The 21,514-nt window shown below is 39.0% G+C and overlaps 1 protein-coding gene across 1 annotated transcript; it reads left to right on the top strand.

Moving 5' to 3' along the window:
- Positions 1-15,771: 15,771 nt before the first annotated feature.
- HO173_009071 (uncharacterized protein) lies at positions 15,772-16,005 on the top strand (the record flags this gene model as incomplete). Its single annotated transcript, XM_037310964.1, has 2 exons — positions 15,772-15,775; positions 15,812-16,005. The coding sequence occupies 2 exons, from the start codon at positions 15,772-15,774 to the stop codon at positions 16,003-16,005; spliced, it is 198 nt and encodes a 65-aa protein (XP_037162058.1).
- Between the last annotated feature and the right edge of the window lie 5,509 nt (positions 16,006-21,514).

Below are 21,514 nucleotides of genomic sequence, written 5' to 3'. Positions count from 1 at the left end.
CGCTAAAATAATATTTATTAATATAAGTTTTTCTTTATATTAATTTTAATTTTAATATTCTAATTTATATTTAAATAAACTCGTTATTTATATACTAGTTTTATTCGTATCGAACTTACTTATTAATTACCTTCGATTATAAAGTCTAAAAAAGTTTACTATTTTCCCCTTTCGTATATATTTTTTACTAGAATAAAATACGTAGTTCTTAGAAACTATATAGTATAGACGCTTAAGAATAAAAAAGAATAAATATCGCTATTAGAATCGGCTAGATAATAGCTTAAGAATTATAATATAGTAAGATATAAATTTATATTTAATAAGACGAGTAAAGAGATATAAGAGGCTTTTAAGCTTATTAATATTAAATTAATATATAAGAATATCGCTAATATACTTAAGCGATCTAAGCGCTTTTATAAGAGTATAGATTATTTAGATCTAAAATCTTAATAAGCTAGTTACGTAATTCTAATTCTAGACTAGAGATAAGAATACGAGTATTTTTCGCTATTATAATTATCTTTAAATAACGATAATTATAAAGATAATTAGAATTCTCTATCGCTATAAAAATATATATCGCGATTTATAATTCTTTATATAATAGATTTTTTTTTTGTTTAATTTTTTTTAAAAATTTTTAAAAAATTTTTTTTCCCCCCAAACCTAGTTTTGGTTTAAATTTTCTCTGTAAAATTTATAAAATCTAACTTAATTTCTATTATTTAAACTATTTTATATTATTTAAATATCTTATATAGTATAATTATTAATATAAATATTTAATAGTAGATAAAATATAGATTTAGAGGTCTTCGAAATCGAATTCGAGGTTCGTCTTCGCTAAAAAAAATAAGGTTACTCTAACGCTATATTTTCGTTTATATACGCCGGAATTTAGCGTTATATGTTCGTTTGTATACGCCGAAATTTAGCGTTATATGTTCGTTTGTATACGCTAGAATTTAGCGTTACATGTTCGTTTGTATACGCCAGAATTTAGCGTTATATGTTCGTTTATATACGCCGGAATTTAGCGTTACATATTCGTTTATATACGCCAGAATTTAGCGTTATATATTCGTTTATATACGCCAGAATTTAGCGTTATATGTTCGTTTGTATACGCCGGAATTTAGCGTTATATATTCGTTTGTATACGCCAGAATTTAGCGTTATATATTCGTTTGTATACGCTAGAATTTAGCGTTATATGTTCGTTTATATACGCCGGAATTTAGCGTTATATATTCGTTTATATACGCCGGAATTTAGCGTTATATATTCGTTTGTATACGCCAGAATTTAGCGTTATATGCTCGTTTATATACGCCGGAATTTAGCGTTATATATTCGTTTATATACGCCGGAATTTAGCGTTACATATTCGTTTATATACGCCGAAATTTAGCGTTACATATTCGTTTATATACGCCGGAATTTAGCGTTATATGTTCGTTTGTATACGCCGAAATTTAGCGTTATATGTTCGTTTGTATACGCCGAAATTTAGCGTTATATGAATCTTACATTACTAATATTAAAATCTATCCTTCTTTATATAAGCTATAATATACTTTCTTCTATATTTACTAGTCATATATACTAAATCTCAGCGTCGTATTAATTTAGTATATGATATTATTAAGCGTTATAGTCTTTTATATATAGTCTCAGCTTAGCTCTTATCGGCCTTAAGGTAAGTCTAAGTAGAAAACCCTATCAATACTTAATTTTTTGGTATATCGCCCGATATGTAATATTTATACCCTGCGTATATATAATCCTTAATAAAAATACGTATCTACGTGATATAGCCTTTTTGAAATTCTTAATAAAAGTCGAATAAATAGTTAAATAGACCTTCGTCAAATTAGAAGCTATAGTACAGTAGTTAAAAAGTAGACTTTTAATTCTATTTCACTAAAAAATTTAGCTAAGTTAGTTATAGCAGCGGTATTAATACTTAAAAATATCATACGTCTTAATAGACGCGTAGCACCATATAGGAATTCTCTTATAGTATATAATCCTCGAGGTAATCGCTATAGTACTCGCCGGATTAACGATATAACGTATTAGGGAAAATGCCGTAGCCTCGCTAGTTAGTTTATTACTTCGATTAAACGTCGTAGTCTTCTCTTATTTTTTAGACGACTAGGCTTATAAAAGTCGTCGCGGCGATACGTATAAGCAAGCAAGTAAGTAGAGTATCGCCGCGGCGATACATATAAATAAATAAGCGATCAAACTTGCGAAGAGTAGAGCGGAGAGCGAAGCGGAGATAATTTATTCTTTTAAGCCTATGGCTTCTCTACTCTAATACACGCATATACGATAGAATAGATAAGAGATATTGGCTTTTATACTTAAGTATCTTTCGATATAAAAAAAATACCTAGACTTCTTGCAAGCAAAACAGTGAATCTATTATATATGATCTTTTATTATCGATTATCTTTTCGACGTAGTAGTAATATTCGCCGTCTTCTATCTTATCTATCATTTATTAGCGATATATATCTCTTATATAGAGTTAATCGCCTTATCGCTAGCGGGTAGATCGTTTATCTCTACTCCCGAGGGAGTAGATGAAGTCAAAAAAAGGGCGTCTAGAGAGTCTAGCGTGAGGAGCTACGGTTCGGTTTTGACGCTTAGTGACTAAGGCGAAGAAAGCTCCGCTCTTGAGAGAGCGAGATGAGAGTGAGGAAGAGGAGTCGGCGGAGGAAGGGGGAGGGGAGTCGTCGAAGAGGGAGAAGGCTGATCTATCGTCACTGATAGAATTTTAGTAAGAAGACTTTAAACATATATCGAAGCTCCTATTATCCGCCAAGCGGTTTTCTTCTTTGTCTTAATAACCTAGGTTCGTGATTCTACCTCTACCCCTAGATTTCGTTAGAATCCCAGATCTCTTATCCCTCCTCCCGTCCGTTCTTCGGTTCGTTCTTCGGTATCTAAGACTCTTAGCGATAGTATTAGCACTTATTCTAGAAACCTTAATCTCTTCAATTTCTTTTAAGCCTATAGCTTCTCTACTCTAATATACGCTAAACGATAAAACGGGTAAGAGATGTTGGCTTTTATACTTAAGTATCTTTCGATATAAGAAAAACACCTAGGCTTCTTATACGTAAAACAGTGAATTATTATATACGATCTCTTATCGTCGATTATCTTTTCAACGTAGAAGTGGTATTCGCCGTCTTTCGTCTTATCTATCATTTATTAGCGGTATATATCTCTTATATAGGTTAATCGCCTTACCGCTAGCGGGTAGACTATTTACCTCTACTCTCGAGAGAGTAAGCGAAGTCGAAGGGAGGGCGTCTGCAGAGTCGAGAGTGGGGAGTTACGGTTCGGTTTTGACGCTTGATAGCTAGGGCGAAGAAAGCTCCGCTCTCGAGGGAGTGGGATAAGAGAGGGGGAGAGGAGCCGGCGGAGGAAGGGGGAGGGGAGTCGTCGAAGAGGGAGAAGGCTGATCTATCGTTACTGATAGGATTTCAGTAAGAAGACTTCAAATATATATCGAAGCTCCTACTATCCGCCAGGCGGTTTCCTTCTTTATCTTAGTAATCTGAGTATATATAAAAGAGTTGGTTTTATTAATCTGAATTCGTTAATATAAGAAGCGTATTCTTATATATCTCGCGGCTCTTTGTATTAAGAAGCGTCTTTATAGCGCTGTCGATATTGGATAGTATATAACATAATAGAATTTTAGCGGATTTTGATATTGGCTTTACGAGTAGAGGTATATAACAAGTGTATTATAATAGGTGTGTTATGGTGGGTCTATAGCTTTCTATATCATCTTACCGCGAGTAATAATAGATATATAACTTCGTAAGGGTCTAACCTTGAATAACGATTATATAGTTAGAGATTTTCTGATAACACGTATAATACTCGAGTTGTGACTTATCGAGCTAATAGAACACGTAGTTATCTTCTTATTAAGGTCTGTAATAACTCGATTATTATTTAGCCATAACAATAATTATTATAATAGAGTTAGCTTTCGAGGTATATTGGTAGTCTAAGTCGTTATCTTTAATACTTAAGCATCGTCTTATAATTCGAAAATGATTATAAGATGTATATTGCAAGCGACAGCGAGGGTGTGAGGTATATAATGAGTCTATTATGATGGGTCTATTGGGAAGAAAAGAATAAGCGTTAAGACGCGACGATAAAAATAATGATTATTAGCCCTACTCGAGCGAGCTAGTTAAAGCGCGAGGCTCTCCGCGCTGAAGCTATATATAGTATGATTATAGCCACTATTCTTCTTTAAGCTTCCTTCTATCGTAGTCTTACGATCTCCTATCTCTTTCAACTATGATAATCCCTTCTCTTTAAATTGTGGTAAAATCAGGTCTTGATTTATCGAGACCTGTTTTCTAATCCCGATTATCAGGAAAGCTAGCGCCTCTATACCTACAAACCTAATTATAAGATATTATTAAGCGTTATAATCTTTTATATACGTTAAAATCTTGTAGGTGAAGATTTCTCAAAGCTCGATAGTTAGCTTTCTAGAACGATATATCTTAATTAGATCTTGATTAATTAAGAGCTAACCTTACTAATTATATATATAAAGACTTAAATCGAATATTTTGCATTACTCCCGAGGGAGTAGGCGGAGTAGTATACTTAGTTATATCATATTATTACGTTTTAATTAGCCTCACTCTATATATAGGAAGCGAAATAGCTCGCTAATTATTAAGCTATTATTTTAAACGTAGTCTATACTTATAGTCTGTCTTCAGTAAGCCGAAGTTTTATGCCTATATCTAGGGCCCGCGTATAAGCGTGATTCCGCCTTACCCTTAGATTCCGTTCGGATCTCAGATCTCTTATCCCTTCTTTCTTCCGTTCCTCCGTCCCTTCTCCGATACCTTAGGCTCTTAATAATAGTGCTATCACTTATCCTAGAACGTTAACCTCTTAAACTTCTTCTAGAGCCTATATCTTCTCTACTCTAATACACGCTAGATGATAGAATAGATAAGAGATATTAGCTCTTATAGTCAAGTATCTTTCGATATATAAAAAACACTCTAGGCTTCTTGCACGCAAAACAGTGGATTATTATATACGGCCTCTTATCGTTAATTATCTTCTTAATATAGAAGTGGTATTCGCCGTCTTTCGTCTCATCTACTCATTTATTAGCGATGCATACCTCTTATATAAGTTGATCGCCTTACCGCTAGCGGATAGATTATTTATCTCTACTCTTAAGAGAGTAGGCGAAGTTAAAGAGAGAAAGTCTAAAGAGTTGAGAGTGGGGAGCTGCGGTGTGATTTCGACGCTTAGTAACTGCGGGAGCGGAGTGGGATAAGAGAGAGAGAGAGGAGTCGGCGGAGGAAGGGTCTTATCTACCATTTATTAGCGGTGCATATCTCTTATATAGAGTTAATCGCCTTACCGCTAGCGGATAGATTATTTATCTCTACTCTCGAGGGAGTAGGCGAAGCCGAAGGGAAGAAGTCTGAAGAGTCGAGAGTAGAGAGCTGCGGTGCGATTTTGACGCTTAATGACTACGGGAGCGGAGCGGGATAAGAGAGGGGGAGAGGAGCCGGCGGAGGAAGGGGGAGGGGAGTCGTCGAAGGGGGAGAAGGCTGATGTACCGTCGCTGGTAGGATTTTAGTAAGAAGACTTTAAACGTGTATCGAAGCTCCTATCATCCGCAAGGCGGTTTTCTTCTTTGTTTTAGTAACCTGGGTATATGTAAAAGAGTTGGTTTCGTTAATCGGAATTCGTTAATGTAAAAAGCGTATTCTCGTATATCTCGCGGTACTTTGCAATAAGAAGCGCCTTACGACGCTGTCGATACTAGATAGTGTATAGTATAATGAAAGTTAAGCGGATTTTGATTATGAGGGGTGTGTTATAATAGGTCTTGTTATGATAGGTCTATTAGAAAGGAAAGAATAAGCGTTGAGATACGCACGATGAAAATAACGATGGTTAGCCCTATCGAAGTGAGCTAGTTAAGGCGTAAGGCTCTCCGCGCTAAAGCTATATATAGCATGACTATAGTTACTATTCTTCTTTAAGCTCCCTTCTATCGTAGTCTTACGATCTTCTATCTCTTTTAACTATAGTAATATAATCCCTTCTCTTTCGATTGTAATAAAATCAGATCTTAATTTATTAAGATCTATTTTTTAATCTCGATTATTAGAAAAGCTAGCGCCTACGCTAGAAGCTTAGCAATCTTGATAATACGATATTCCTCGACCTCGGCTGCTCTATAGTAATTATCTTTACTTTTAATATTTTTATTTATATATATTAATAGATTTTTTTATTCATATATATTAACAAATTTTCTCGCACGCTACTTCTTTACGAACCTCGAGTATTATAGTCTCTAATTATCGCCCTAATTATAGTAATTCCTTAGCCGATGACTTAGCTATACATCTTGATCGTGTGAGTTTATACTCGTCGTTGACCTAGCTCGAACTAATACGATTTAGGCTCTGCGAGCTATCTATAACTGCGTCGATAAGAAGGGATTATTCGACTAAGATATCGAGTATAGAGCTAATCGTATTCTGACGTTTATTTAAAAGATTATCGTAAACTTAAAGAAAGTAAAGGTAGATGCTAAGAAAGTAAAGGTAGAGGTTAAGAATGTAAAGATAGAGGCTAAGAAGGCTACTAAAGAGTCGAAGCTAGCTGTTAATAATGACATTAATACATCCCTCGCTACTGAAAATTCTAAATCTAGTAAGGAAGATGAAGCTCTTAGTTAGGAGCCCTATGAAAGCGATAAGGACTTTATTTAGTCAAGCGAGACGGCTAGCTAAACGATATCGGATTTTAAAGTCGCTTAATCTAATAACGGCCGCGAGATATGAAGACTCGGCTTCGAGTTAGAATGAATAGTTGCCAGCGACTATAAAGTAGAGAAACGCGGGTTTAAGAAACGCGGGTCTAAGAAACGCGTGACTGAGAAACGCGTGTCTGAGAAACGCGTGTCTGAGATCGAAATAATCCCGATACCTCTACTTGTTGTCTCCTGCTCTATATAGATCTCCGGCTAATATATACGTATTTAGGCGACGCCTAAGAAGCGTAAGACGATAACTGCGCTCGTACTAATAACTCTATTTAAACGAGCCTATATTAGCTTTCGCTACTACAATATTCTAAATAATTTATTCGTCTAAGACCCTACGCTAACCCAGCCTTAAACTGACATTCTTAACTATTTCGGGATAATATTATTTAAAGATAATCTCGTTCGCGTTTAGTAGACCCTTATCTTAATGCAGAGCGCTCTCTTATATTACGTACCCGCTTTTATCGAAACGTTAATCGAGTTATAGAAGGTCGTTAATTAGTATTATATTATTTTTAGCGAATCTACCTAGACTATAGGCGTCGAGTATATTAGATTATTCGACTTAGCGAAACTTGCGTTACTTATAATAGAGGTCGAGGAGGCCTTAATCGACGATCGCGATATCGAAGTTATTAGCTGCGTTAAGAAGATCTGCGGAGAGCATTAACTGGGAGCAAAGAAGAGAGGCCCGGATCTTGCCTCTCAGTACGTCATTTATTCCCTTTTTAGCCATACGCCTAAGTATCTCGACTAAGTCGAGGAACGCAAGAGGGTGATAAAGAAGAAGTATACTGGAGACGTGTTGAGGGAACTTTCGCAAGCCTTTAGACATGCAATCTTCTTTCTTCTTTCTTCGAGTTCTCCCTTCTTATAAGTATAAGGAACTCGAATAATTATTTAGATATTGTGCTGATATTTCTCTAGCTGCTTAAAAGCGTATAGCTAGAGGGCTTATATAGGCTCGAGTTACCCGCCAACTAATAGTAGCTAAAAACGTGAAGATTTTTCTTATAGTAGTTAATACGCATGTTATAGAGGCACTAAAAGCGCGGTATAGCACCTCAGATCCCTCTTATAAAGGCTGATATAACGAACCTAGAGGATACGGCCCTCGAGGAGCTTTTTACTCCCTTCAAACTATTAGCCCTACGGTCTCTAAATCGAGGCGTTTCTCGAAGCGAGCGACGTTGTCGGGAGTAAGATAGCGGATAGGGAGAATGCGGATAGGGAGAATGCGGATAGGGAGAATGCGGATGGGGATAATGCGGATGGGGAGAATGCGGATGGGGAGAATGCGGATGGGGAGAATGCGGATGGGGAGAATGCGGATAGGGAGAATGCGGATAGGGAGAATGCGGATGGGGATGAGTAGTTGGATAGAGCGGATGAGGATGAGAGTGTTGGACCAGATTAGGAAATAAAGGAATAAAGGTTATACTATTATAAGCGAAAACGATAATCTCGGTTAAATAAGATTTGATAGTCTAATGGTCTTATGATAGAGGGAAGTATGCTTTTGTCTATGGACCGGCAGTTTATACTTTTAATTACGCCTTATTAGCGTTATTAAATAGATCTTAATCGATTAAGACCTGATGCTAGCAACATATACTTTTAAATCTCTAATTAATTCACGGTTTATAGACTCTTCTATACACCCTACGATGGCGAATCCGTATAGAACTTTATACGTATAGATAGCCCGTGCTTGAGAACTAGTCCATTACGTATATAAAGATAGATCTGTTACCTCACGCGTAACGCTCTCACGCTTCGACTGGAAGCGTAGTACCGTATCCGAATCTCTTTCTACCTTTTAACTCTCTCTCGACCCGCCTACTATCCACCAGTTATCCTCGCAGTACGTTACTTTCGACCCTTCGCTATTATTCTATCGCTAGACTCTACTAGCTATTTTCTCTTCGCGTTTATCGACTTCGCTATTTCGATCGAAGACGTATTTAAAGAGCGTTAACGTTGCTTTCAACTCTTCGCTATTATCCTATCGCCAGACTCTACTAGCCATTTCCTCTTCGCGTTTATCGACTTCGCTATTTCGATCGAAGATATATTTAAAGAGCGTTAACGTTGCTTTCGGCCTTTCGTTATTATCTCTATCGCCAGACTCTATTAGCCATTTTCTCTTCGCGTTTATCGGCTTCGCTATTTCGATCGAAGATATATTTAAAGAGCGTTGACGTTGCTTTCGACCTTTTCGCTATTATCTCATCGCCAGACTCTATTAGCTATTTCCTCTTCGCGTTTATCGGCTTCGCTATCTCGATTAAAGATATATCTAAAGAAGGTTAACCCTCTCTTCTATTAAGTACTCGCCCGATATAAATACGTTGGCGCTAGATATCTTAGTCGAGTACGTTAATAGTCCGTATAGGGCCCTCACCTTCGCACTAGATAGGAGAAGACTACACTTTACTACACTCTATATCTTATACGTAGACTTGAAATTCTATTATTGATACTGGTTAGTAAAGTCGGTGACTGAATAGTAATGGGTACCTACATCTGCGGCAGGCAACTGCGGTTTATATTTAACTGTATATTAGAACTCGTGTATGAGCTTAACGTTCTCTTTCTGATACTAGTTAGTAAGGTCGGTAAATAAGCGGTAATAGTAACTCATATCTGTAAGTAACGCCGATCGCCTCTCGGCACTATCGTCTATCTCCCTCTCAGTTGAAGAAGCAACCTAGTTACCCAGCTTATTCTCGATTCGTAAGGGGCTCTATATAGCATATTAGCTTTAGCGCTACCGGATCTCGCTATATAGATGTACGATTTCTGTTCTTTGGCGTGTTTATAGAGCTACTAAGCTCTACTCGAAGCGACCTCGACGCTTTAACTACGCTTTCTATTCGCTCCCGTATAAATTAAGTACTATCTGCCGACTATATCGACCTACGAATAATTATAGTCGATTATCATCTGTATCTAAGTCGCCGAGCTTATAGTCTCTCTAAATATTTATAAATATGCGTATGTCCGCGCGCGGGATATGCTAACTCTTCTTGCTGGATTGCCTTTAAAGCGGCCGTCTATCTATAAGCTCTTTTAGACCTACGTAGAGCTAAGGCTATAGTTAGAAATAAATTCGTAGCTAGAATTAGGCGCCGACGTTTACTACCCTATCCAAACGTTTAGATATAATCTACTTCGCTTTAGAATATATTCGCCTTTATTATAGGCTCTTTTAAGGTTAAGTCTAATACGCGTAGCGGCGGTGTATAAGCATCGTTAATAGTAAGCCAGCGTGTGTTAGATCTCTCTATGTGGAGACGGGTACTAAAATCTTTAATAGCGTCTCTAATTTGATTCATTGGTTATTACCACGATACTATGTTATTAATTAGAGTATTATATAGGTTGGTATCGGCGGTAGAGAGCTTGATGTATATTCTGGTGGAATCGCGTTCTATTAACAGCGCTTATTGCTTCGACTACTTAGAATACGTGATAAAGCCGCTTAGTGATATAAGTTATAGAAATAAGAGTTCGATTGTATACGTCCTACGTAGACTACGTTCTATCGACTACTATATACCGTAAGATTTATTATCTTATCTATTCTACAGCTTAGCTCGTAGGCCTTTCACTTATTATTTACCTAACTTACGCTTCTATAGCTCTTTCATTTATACCATCTCCTTGAGAAGCTCCTTTATAATTAAGATTAGTATGAATTAGAGAACGATAGATGGCCCTTATCCGACAATCAGCCCCGCTTACTTACTTTTCGTATGAACTGTGTAGAACGATCTCCGTCATTACACGCGGCGTATTTAACTTGACTTTACGATGCGTGGTAGAACGAGGTAACTACTTTTGCGGATTCTCTGCGATCGTAATTAGCCTAGATTTATATAATAATAGGTGATTATAGAAGGACCAGCCTCTGACTTACTGCGAGATAGTTTTACTATATTACTCGCGGCGCTTGTAATTTTAACTAGGAGCGCAGAGCTATTCACGTGAGCCTTCTTTTTAAGCGACTCTTTTAAGAATATCTCGCTGCTCGAGGGAGACACTCGTTTTCTCTTATCGATGCGCCGAGACGCTGGCTTTCGAGCGATCTGCTGGGAAGCTTCGTTCTCCTCCTCATCCTTACGGGAATCCGAGTCCTTATTATCGTCCCCCTCCCCCTTCATATCCCGCATATCCTCCTCCCCCTCTATATCCCGCACGCCCTTATTAATCTAACGAACCCGCAGTCTTTTCATATTATTCCTTCTTCTACTCCTCGCTACTTTTATACCTTAATCGCTCGCTCTAATACTTTATCTCGTCCGCGAGACGTTTAAGAATCTTTTAGGGGTATCTTGAATTTATTAGTAACTTCTACGCTGGCGGAGTGATTAATAAATATCTCGTCGTCCATCTACTCTACCCCATCGTTACCCTCTTTCTTTATATCCTTCTCTCCCTCGTAGTCTCGTACTCGTTTATGCTACGCGGAAAGTCCCTTATTACGATATTGACTGGCGATCGAAATGTTATATCCTAACTCGTATCTGTCGCCGGCTTCTTCTAGACGTTAGTATTCGTAAGTGGTTGAGAAAGGCTATATATATATTCTGTCGCCGCGCGAATGATGCTATTTACGTCGAAGGGTTAAAGGTTATAAATATCTAATAACGACCTGATTTGTAATGTCGTTTACTGGATTTCTTTAGGGAAAGCTATGCTTGCGGTGATATTTAGATATAAATTTTCTAAGATATAGAGAGTGGGTTGGGAATAATAATAAACGGTTGTCTAGTATAACGCTAAGGCGCTAGGTCTAGTTCTTAATCCCGTAAGATCTAATAAGTTAGTCTTATTTCCTAATATATTTCAAGTAGAAACCTTACACCCTTCGCGATTAAGCTAATCGTCAACGATATATCTACCGTAACTCGATCTATATAGTCTTATCGACGCTTCTACTAGTAATATTTTACATATTATAGCGAATATTATAAACGTTTTATCGGATATCGCGGATCCGCCGTTACTATTAATATCTACATATCGAATTCGTTAGTTAATCGGTCGCCTCGATAATATTAATGAAATCGATATCGCTATTAACGCTATCGTAAAAGCCTATTAAGCGAAGACTAATACGTCTAAGCGTGGCTTATAGCTGAGCCGTTAGGTATAATCTACGAACTTTCTATATTTCATCTAATACTAACCTACGCTGTAGATCGTCGATCGTATTAACGCTTTAAGCTAACTTCAGGATATTAATAACGCACTGCGGAATCTTCACCGTATCTTTTAGGAAAAGAATATATCTCCGTGACTTGGGGGTAGTGTTGGAGTCTTGCGATGTATGGCGAGGCGTGAATGGCGGATGTTAGGAGAACTTTGGGCTCGGAGATGTATGGAGGATATATGGGCATCTCCTCGGGAAATGAGATTATTGGGTGGATGTATACTGTTTGGGATATACTACCGATCAGCTGCGGAGGTAAATCGAAAGAGCGAATGTATATGCCGTGGTATATTACTGTGCGCATGCTCCTTACGGGATATACGCGCGGATATAGAAAAAGCACTTAGTCTCGCCTATAATCCATGCACCGTAATCGTATAGAAATACGCTATACTTAAAGTTTTAGAATTTAGGCGTAAAATCGATTCGCGTTGGGGTGGCCTTCGCGTTGAGGTAGCCCTATACTAAGTGTAGCGTGTTCTTATACGATTAAGTCCCGTATAATTCTCATTTATCCTCTCATGCCATACGTCCTGCCATTCGTAATAGTAAGGAACTGTAGGAACTATAGATTAGTGGGTCCGTTCTGAGGCCATAGCGTTCGTGGTTGTTTAATTAATCGTTTCATTATTATGCGATATGCGATAGTGGGGATATAGGTGGCTATGGCGAGTATTATTTGTATGGCTACTACATTAGTAGTAGGCTCTTTATTCGAACCATTCTCTTTTAGAGCTATATTATTGTTCTCCCTTCCACTTATACACCTATATATTCTATATATAGCTTTATTTTAACTCTAGGGCATATCGCTTAGATATGAGAGTTTTTCTAGCGCTAAGGGGTTTTCTAGAGGCTATTTGCATGTTTAGAAAGGCCTTAGCTACCCTCGTGTTGGATATGTCCTAATTATATATCTACATATCTATATATCTATATATCTACTTGTATATGCGTTATTTCTATATAGCCGTAACTGTTTGCGAGTACTAAGTCGTCCCTTATATCGGTTTCCTCTCGTCTCGAATAGTCTCGGTCTAAAGTACGTAAGTAAAAAGCAAAGCGAAAAATATGCAGGAAGTACCCTTTAAGATATGTATATACTATTAGCCTTCTGTTTGATGACCTTTTACGACCACGGATCTTATATGAATATTATTTATTACCTTCACGATCGGAATATAGCCGAGGAATGAAATGACTCTTCTTCTTTGCTCTTATCGAGAGCAACGTCTGCGTTATCTCGATTTGACGGCTGAACCTTCGAGGTCGAAGACGTGATATTATCGTCTGGCGGTATTAGATCTAGCAGCCTCTGCGTAATAACGTCTATATTCTCCTCGATCTCTTAAATTCGCCGCTGGTCTTCGCTTTTGATGTTCTCGATATCTATACTTATAGTTAGCTCGATCTCTGTCGGTGTAATTAATTGTAGTAAGCTTAGTCGGCTACGCTTCGAGGTCTTCATCTTTAAGAATCGAATATCTTGGCCTTCGATTAAGGGGTTTAATATAAGCTCGAGAATGTTGCGGTATAATGCTATGGTCTCTGGAATACTGGAGGTAATGCGGTGCGTCACCTTCGTAAGACTTATTCCCGACTACATCGAGCTTCGGAAGCTGTTATTACGTTTTAGTATAGATGATAAGAAGATAGGTTTATAGGAGTCTGTAGGAAAGATATCTATTAGTTGGGAATTTGCTTCGGTAAGAGGGTAAAGATATTAGGCGTGAATACGTTCTGTAAGATAAAATAGGTCTTACTTACCGCAATCGAGTTCTATAGCTTATTTCGAGCTCGGCGTAGATCGCCGTCAGTGATGTCTTCCTCTTTCGCCGCCGCCTGCTCGATATTAAAGCCTTATATCACGTAAAGGTAGTAGGCTTTAACGAGAGTTATAACCCTACGTCCTTAAAAGGTCGTTAGATTTAAGGCTCGCATCCGCTCGTGTGTATCGGAACCGGGGATTTCGGTATCTCGTAACGTCTTCTCGTATTTCTGATATTGCTTTATATCGGATAGGTATCGCTTGAAGATAGCATTTAGTTCCTCGATACGCGTTTGATGTTGTTATTGTAGAGACTCGATCCACTTCTTTAACGGCCGCTGTCGATTCTTTAGTAAGAGCTGTATCGTCGGCGGATGATGCTTTAATGCCCTTCCCTTCTTTAGATATAATCGGATTCCGTCTTATTAGGTTATGCAGTCGGCTGGCGTCTGGTCTTTTAAACACCCGGTAGAAATATATGATTTGATTATTGATTAAGTCGGCCGTCTCCGTCGATATGTTTACGTTGTTTTATCTCCGCCTCGCCTTCGAGTAGCCGGCTTTTTCTTTACCCGTTTATGTTCTTTCTCTTAATCGACCGTTCCTGAACGTAGCTCCTACACCCCTCGCGCTATAGACTCTTATCGATCTATCGTAGCGATTAAGGCCGTATTATTTTTACCTTATTTCTGGTATACCCGCACTCGGTTAGAGAATAGGTTCTTCGTCTTCCGCCTCTTATTCCCCTTTTCGCCGTGGATTTGCGGTTTACTATGTTGCGATTTACTATGTTGTGATTTACTATATTGTGAAGGAGGTATCTAGGGATTCTACGAATCCCCTTTGGCGTCGGTAGAAGAGTCTACCGTCGTCGTGATTGCCCTCGGTCGTATTTGAACCTTATAGGAAGTTTGTCTTATGCGGATTAGCTTTCTCTGTTATAATAATCTTTCGAGACGGTAGGATTCTTAATCGTACCTCTATCGGGTTTGTTTACGCCGCGAGATGTGTCGGATAATTGAGAAGCTGGAATCAACGACGACGGTGGAGTCTAGATTATGCTCGTCGCTTTTCGTAGCCTCGCGGTAGATCTTAGTTAACTCCAGCAACGTGGTTGCTTATATGTTATACTCTCTATCGAGTTTACCTTCGCGGGCGGCTTATTTTAAGAATAAGAATATCTATCGAACTATAGACTTTCCTCGAGAGAGAGATCTCGATTTCGAACTTACTTATTACGATCGAATTACTTCTATTCGATGTAGTCGCAGCTGACCTTAGTAGGTGTCGAGATATGGGAGTGGTAGATAGTATAAAGGATATCGTTAGACCTCGCCAGCTGGTCTTCAAGTATATTTCCTTCAGCGTTAATCGGTGCGAGAATCTAATATCTGAGACAATAATGTGTGGTAGCTTATAGGTAAGATTTGGGATGATTAAGATTAGCGGACGTCGCTGGGGATTAATACTGGTAAGGGTACTAACGAGTAACTGTTGTTTTCCTTACGTATTACTTAGCATTCGCTATAAATATTATAGAAACGCCCGGGAAGCGGGATATGGGATCTTCCGCGTTATCTAGAATAAATAAATAAATAAAGCGCTTAAAAATAATAATTTCGCTAGAATAGCTTTATTTTACGACTCTCGCTGTCTACTTACCTATAGTAGTCCAACCTTTACGATAGATGACATATCTCGAGAGAGTGTCGTTCGCTCTTTAGGCGATTCTCCTTTATCTTAGATCAGCTAGCATATTATAAGCTAACGACCTTGTCCGCTAACGTACTTCTTCTTTAGTTAATCGCTCTTCTATATGAGTTCTTAGACGAGTAATTGGATTTCGAATGATATGGAATAACTCGTTTATTTACTTTAGTGTCGTCGCCAGTAGCTTAATTAAGGTAGGTGGCCGTTATGAGTATGGAATCTCCGTCTAATCTAGTCGTAATTGTAGATAAAGGAGTTGGAGAGGTCCTTGGAGATGAGACTTTCGATCGCGATTCTGATCTGGAGAGGATATTAGAATCTAATGAAGATCTCGATAAATATGAAGTAGAGGGTATCGACGATCGGTTAATCGTTATAGAAGGCTTAGAGATCGATATAGATCGGAATAGGGATGATGAAGTTAGCGTGGGGGAGGTGTAGAATCTATTGGGGTCGAGGGATGATGGCGGGAATAAGGCTAGCGACGAACGTAGATGTGGGTACTTTCACGGGGCGTACCTGCATCTTGAACTATATGTATATTAGATTGTTATAAGAACCGATCTCGAATGAAAATATATTATTACGTCCGAAAGCCTCGTGAAGTTCTATCGTTCTGATGATTACACGGTAATTATATTATCTTATACTGTCGAGCTACCTTTAGGCTAACTTAGACTCTTCGCTAGCGTATCGCCTAATTAATTAATAACGCGGAGTTTATTTTAGACTAGCTTTCGCGGTATTATAAATCGAGAAATATTTATCGCTAGATTTATAAAGCGTATTCTTTTCGCCAATTACTCGCCCTCTAGACTTTCTCTATATCTACTCAAATACGTTTAATATCCGAAGGACGATTCTACTGTAAGTTTACCCGCCTTTAGCTCTTAACTAATCAAGACTTAATCCTCATCAATTCACACTATAAGCGTTATAAGCGCCGTACCTTTCTACGCCTCGAGGTTTAAGATGACTTTAATCGCTATCTGGCGACGATATATATAATCGTATATCTACGCCTGTAGTGTCAGCTCTCGATCTATAGTTTACGGCTAACGAACGATTTTAGGAAGTTCGAACGTTATTAACTGCTATCGGTTAATATCCTCGAGCTTAGCGAAGACGAGATACGTAATCTCGTTATCTTTAAGGCATCCGTATGGCTAGCGCCTTAGTTAACTATAGACTACCTCTTACGCTTTCAACGACGCCATCAAAGTTACCTTATAAATACATACGTTCGTGCTGAAGTCGCCAATAAGGATATGAGGCTTAATGGCCTATGCGAAGGCACCCTGATCTACCTTTCGACCTAGACGCTTATAGATATGGAGGTACACTTGATATGGACCTTTAGCCTCCCTCGGAGAGTCGGGGTGCCTAGAGTTTAGATTAGACACTCTACTCTCTTAGGAGAGATAATACCTACGCCGTGAAACGTCTATCTCGTACTTGGACGCCTAATACGTATCGGTATAAATAAATACGACCAGATGCCGCCGGCAGAGGAGAAAAATCTGTTCGATAATGAGTGCTTGACGTTCTGAATGAGGGCGACTATCGCCTCGTTCTTGGTAAGATCTAACGTAATACGACGTGAACGAGATCAGAGACGCCCTCGTTAGGTTAATCCGTAATCGTCTACGTGTAACTCCGGATGAGCGTAAAGGCGGTTTCCTCCCCCACGATTATATTCTTTATCTTCTTTTCGAAGGATATTGTAGCGTATTCTAAACGTAGAAGGGTGGTTACCAGTGCCTCGGCTGTACCGTAAAAACTTATAACGACGATCCGCCCTTTCGAGTTTACTATATCGGCTTCGAGATCAATAATAACGCGAAACGCGTCGAAGCCCGAGCCTGAAAGGATTAAGTGAACCTTCCCTTCAAGGTAAAGGCGTTAGATAATCTCGATAATCTCAAATAATTGAAGTGCGAAGATTATTCGCAGCGATTAGTACCACTCACCTTCGTGCTAAATTGACTATCGCCGTTTCTGGTCGTAAGCTATAGACTCGAGTAGATCAGCGCGTAGGCAAAAATAGAGATTCTCGATAACCTTACCGTTTCCGCCTTACGACCTTGGTTTACGAGTGAAAGAAGCGTCGACTACCGCTGAATCGGACTTATCCGGTATGTAAACGCTAATTACTTTATACTCTACTAAAGATATGGCGAGGGACGACGTGCGGACCTATAATGGGTTTAGGGGAAGGATAGGCGCTACCTTCTATAGCAAAGACACGCTCTTAGATAAAGCGAATAACCGTCGCGGCCGTAATCTACTAGGCCTATACTCCACGCGCTAAAATCTAATTTATTCGCCTCGCCCACGGGCGGAGTAAGTTAAGGAGTTAATTGAGTTGAGCGTACGCTATAAGTGTAGAAGGGGTTAGATATTAGGATTTCGGCGGTGTTTATTTATATATTATATATTATAGTATGGACGTTGTAAGGACTCGCCTACGGGCGGAGTAAGTTAAGGAGTTAATTAAGTTAAGCGTACGCTATAAGTGTAGAAGGGGTTAGATATTAGGATTTCGGCGGCGTTTATTTATGTATTATATGTTATAGTATAAACGTTGTAATGACTCTTTATTATTAGATAGTTTCTTGAAGTAATATATTCGACTCTATTGTGCGGTACTACTAGACTAGAGCCGTAATACCTTACTACTAAGTAAGGCTTTACTCCCTTAATTTTTGCCTACGCATATTTACCTTATAATTTTTTAACACCTTCTTGCCGAGTTCCTTATTCTTTTCCTTATCACGCTTGCTGGGACTATCATTTACTCGAAGAAGATCGTTATCGGTACTCTTAAATACGATTACTACGCCTCTATTAGTATATTCATAGTTTAAAGTTATAGAACGGGTTTGATCTACCTTGAACCTTTTCCGTGACCCCATCTACCGTCGCTTTTCTAGCCTCCTTCTCTTCGTTCGCTCGTAGGGCCTATTGATAGCGTTAGTAGGTATCTTTTAGTGAAGCGTATGAGGTATTGATGAGAAGCCTACAGCCTCTCGATAAAGGTGGGTTTCTTTAGCTTACTAAGTTTTTTAATAAACGAAGAGGGCGCCGACTTTCATTAATCGATCGTCGAGCGTCTTAGACTTAGATACGTTATTCTCCGCTATATAGATATTAGTAACCGAATTAAACTACTTCGGCTGAGATTAGATTAATCTTAAATAAAGACTCTTAGACTATCGACGAACGTTAGAAAGATATCGTCGATATGAGCCTTCACCTATAGATCTTTGAGCTAGTATATCTTTAGTTATAGCTAGCGAACGCGCCTATATAGAGTTCTATCTTAGCTTATATTCCCGCCTATAAGCAAGTAGCGAGAATTAGTATATTTCTACCTCTAGGAGCGTAGCGTCGTAGTTAAATCTACGTCGTTAAGTCCGACCTTATTTACCTTTATTAAATTCTTATCCACCTTTATTAAATCTCCGTTAACATCTATCGTCGTCTTCTTAGCGGTATACCTAGGTAATACGGCCGTGAAGCTCTTTAAAGGTATATATGTTCGCAATCCTTTCGACGAATGATATGTGATATTATGATGTTGAGAGAATTAAGAATAAAGTATACTTCTTAAACGCGAGTGCTCGAGGTTTGGCTGGTCCGCGCGCTTAATCGTTGCTAAGTTAATGACGGCTCTGCGAGCGGCTAATAGCGAAAAATAACTCGAATTCTATTAAAGTTTCTCTGATCCCTATGATTAGAAAAGAACGGTTACTACTAACGGCTAGAAAGTATATTAAACCTACTTTATATCGCAGCGCTGAAGATCTTAGCCGCATTATACAATCTTCTATCGAGTCTTAATCGATTAAGACTCTAACGTTCGATAATAATCGCGCTATATCTTTTAACGCCTCGAGGTCTAGGATAGCTATGATCGCCATCTGGCGACGATATATATATCCGTATATTCTGCGCTAGTAGTTCCCGCTCTCATTTTATAGTATACGACTAACAGTTCTAGGGAAATATAGCGTTACGAACTGCTACCGAATAATATTCTCGAACTTAGCGAAGACGAGATATGCGTAATCTCGTTACCTCTAAGGTATTAGTATGGCTTAGGCCTTAATTGAATATAATCTACCTCTATCGCTATTAGGAGATACTTAATAGTATTCCTTTCATTATAGTCGAGAGTGCGATGGGCTTTTCGATCCTCGGAAATAATACGAAGTATATCCGAGTCCTCCTTAACTGAGATTTTATCCGATCTTAACGTATACACTTAACGTGTGTAGAGAGCGTAAGTTCAGTCTTATCGATATTCGATACGATGTCTTCTCTAAGGTGTAAACACCTACGCGCTCGATGCCTGTCTTATCCTCGGGCGTTTAATACGCGTCGGGCTAAGCAGTTGCGATTAAATAGCGTCTATTAAAACGCGTCGGCTGGCGGAGTTGTATTCTCTAATCTACTGGATGAGGGCTATAATCGCCCGATCCTGATATAATATTACGTAACGCGATCTAAGCCGTATTAGGGATACTCTAGTCGACCTAGTTCGTCGCCGTTTGAAAGCTTCTGAGATGAAGCGTAGAGGCGGCTATATACGAATGAACGTTTCTCTTAGTATCTTACTCGAAGGATATCGTAGTGTATCTTAAACGCAGAAGCCGGGATGGCGATGCCCGGCTTATTCTTTCGTGGTGCTCGAACCTAGACCGACTCGCCGCCTCCGATATTCCGATCTCGCTTCGGGCTCTTAGCCTCAGACTTAAACGGCTCGTGCCGAGAAACCCTTTTAGTCGCGATTTGACGGAGGCGGCAGGTTATATAGGCGGTGCGATGGAAATATTCGGATAGCCCGTGCCGCAGTTGTCCTCGATCGCTTACTACTATACCTCGTGCTGAACCGCGGGTTCGACGCGCTGTAGCCCGAACCCTCTCGGAAGGTCCTCTTCGAGTATGGGAGAAAACGCATTAGAGGGATTATGTTCGACGATATGGATATCCACTACGTCAGCGACGGCGGGGCTCTTAGCGGAAGTCGTTAGCTACCGATGGGTCGAGATCCTCGAGCTCAAAAACTCTAGTTATTTTCGCTTATACTGGAGGTAGAATAACGGCACTGTCGCTATATATAACGGATTTACGGGACGTCTAATCTTTTAGGCATTCGCACGAATGAGAGCGGCGTTACTCGACTTGAACCTGAGCGTGGTTATCTATCGAGTATATAAGGAGCTAGAGAAAGAGCCTAAGCTTAACTCTTCGTTAGAGGGTCGTTAATTTCGTAGAACGACGAGAAGGATTTTAGTGGTAGATATTAGGCGGGGGAAGGATTTAAGTGGTAGATGTTGGGATGGGAAGGATTTAAGTGGTAGATGTTGGGGATTAACGATGTTTTATTATATATTGCACGGTAGATCGCAGATGATGTTAATGATTTCTTCATGTGTAATATTACTGCAGGTATGATCATATAATATTATTAAATCTCTATTTCGTCACGCCTTGCCGTAGGGTAAAGCTTTAAATATCCTCGTCTAGGTTCTTACTTATATATACTTTCTTCACATGTAATATTACTGTAGGCATTATTATATAACATTATTAGATCTTCTCTACCTCGTTACGCCTTGCCGTAAAGAATAAAGCTTTAAACGTTCTCGCCTAGGTCCTTAAATATATCTAGCGTCGAGGGCGGTAAAGGTTACGCGGATAGGTTTAAACTCCTTGGTACTGATGGAAAGCGGATTAGGGGGTATCGTATATCGGGGTATTATCCTCCTTTATTAAGTTGTCGATTACTAAACCTTCGTTAGCGTATAACCTCTATTAGCGTACTCGCGACCGATCGCTTAGCGGCGTGGCTTTAAGGTATTACCTTATCCCAGTTTCTACTTCGTTTTTTCCTTCTTCGCCCCGCCTAATTTAGCTTCAATCTCGACCTTTTTCGTGGGCGTAT

The sequence above is a fragment of the Letharia columbiana genome (assembly GCF_014066305.1).
Source record: "Letharia columbiana isolate WasteWater2 chromosome Unknown Sc0000037_s0, whole genome shotgun sequence".
In the NCBI taxonomy this organism is placed as follows: Eukaryota; Fungi; Ascomycota; class Lecanoromycetes; order Lecanorales; family Parmeliaceae; genus Letharia; species Letharia columbiana.
Note: the sequence above shows the minus strand (reverse complement) of the source record. Positions and strands in the feature narration are given on the sequence as shown.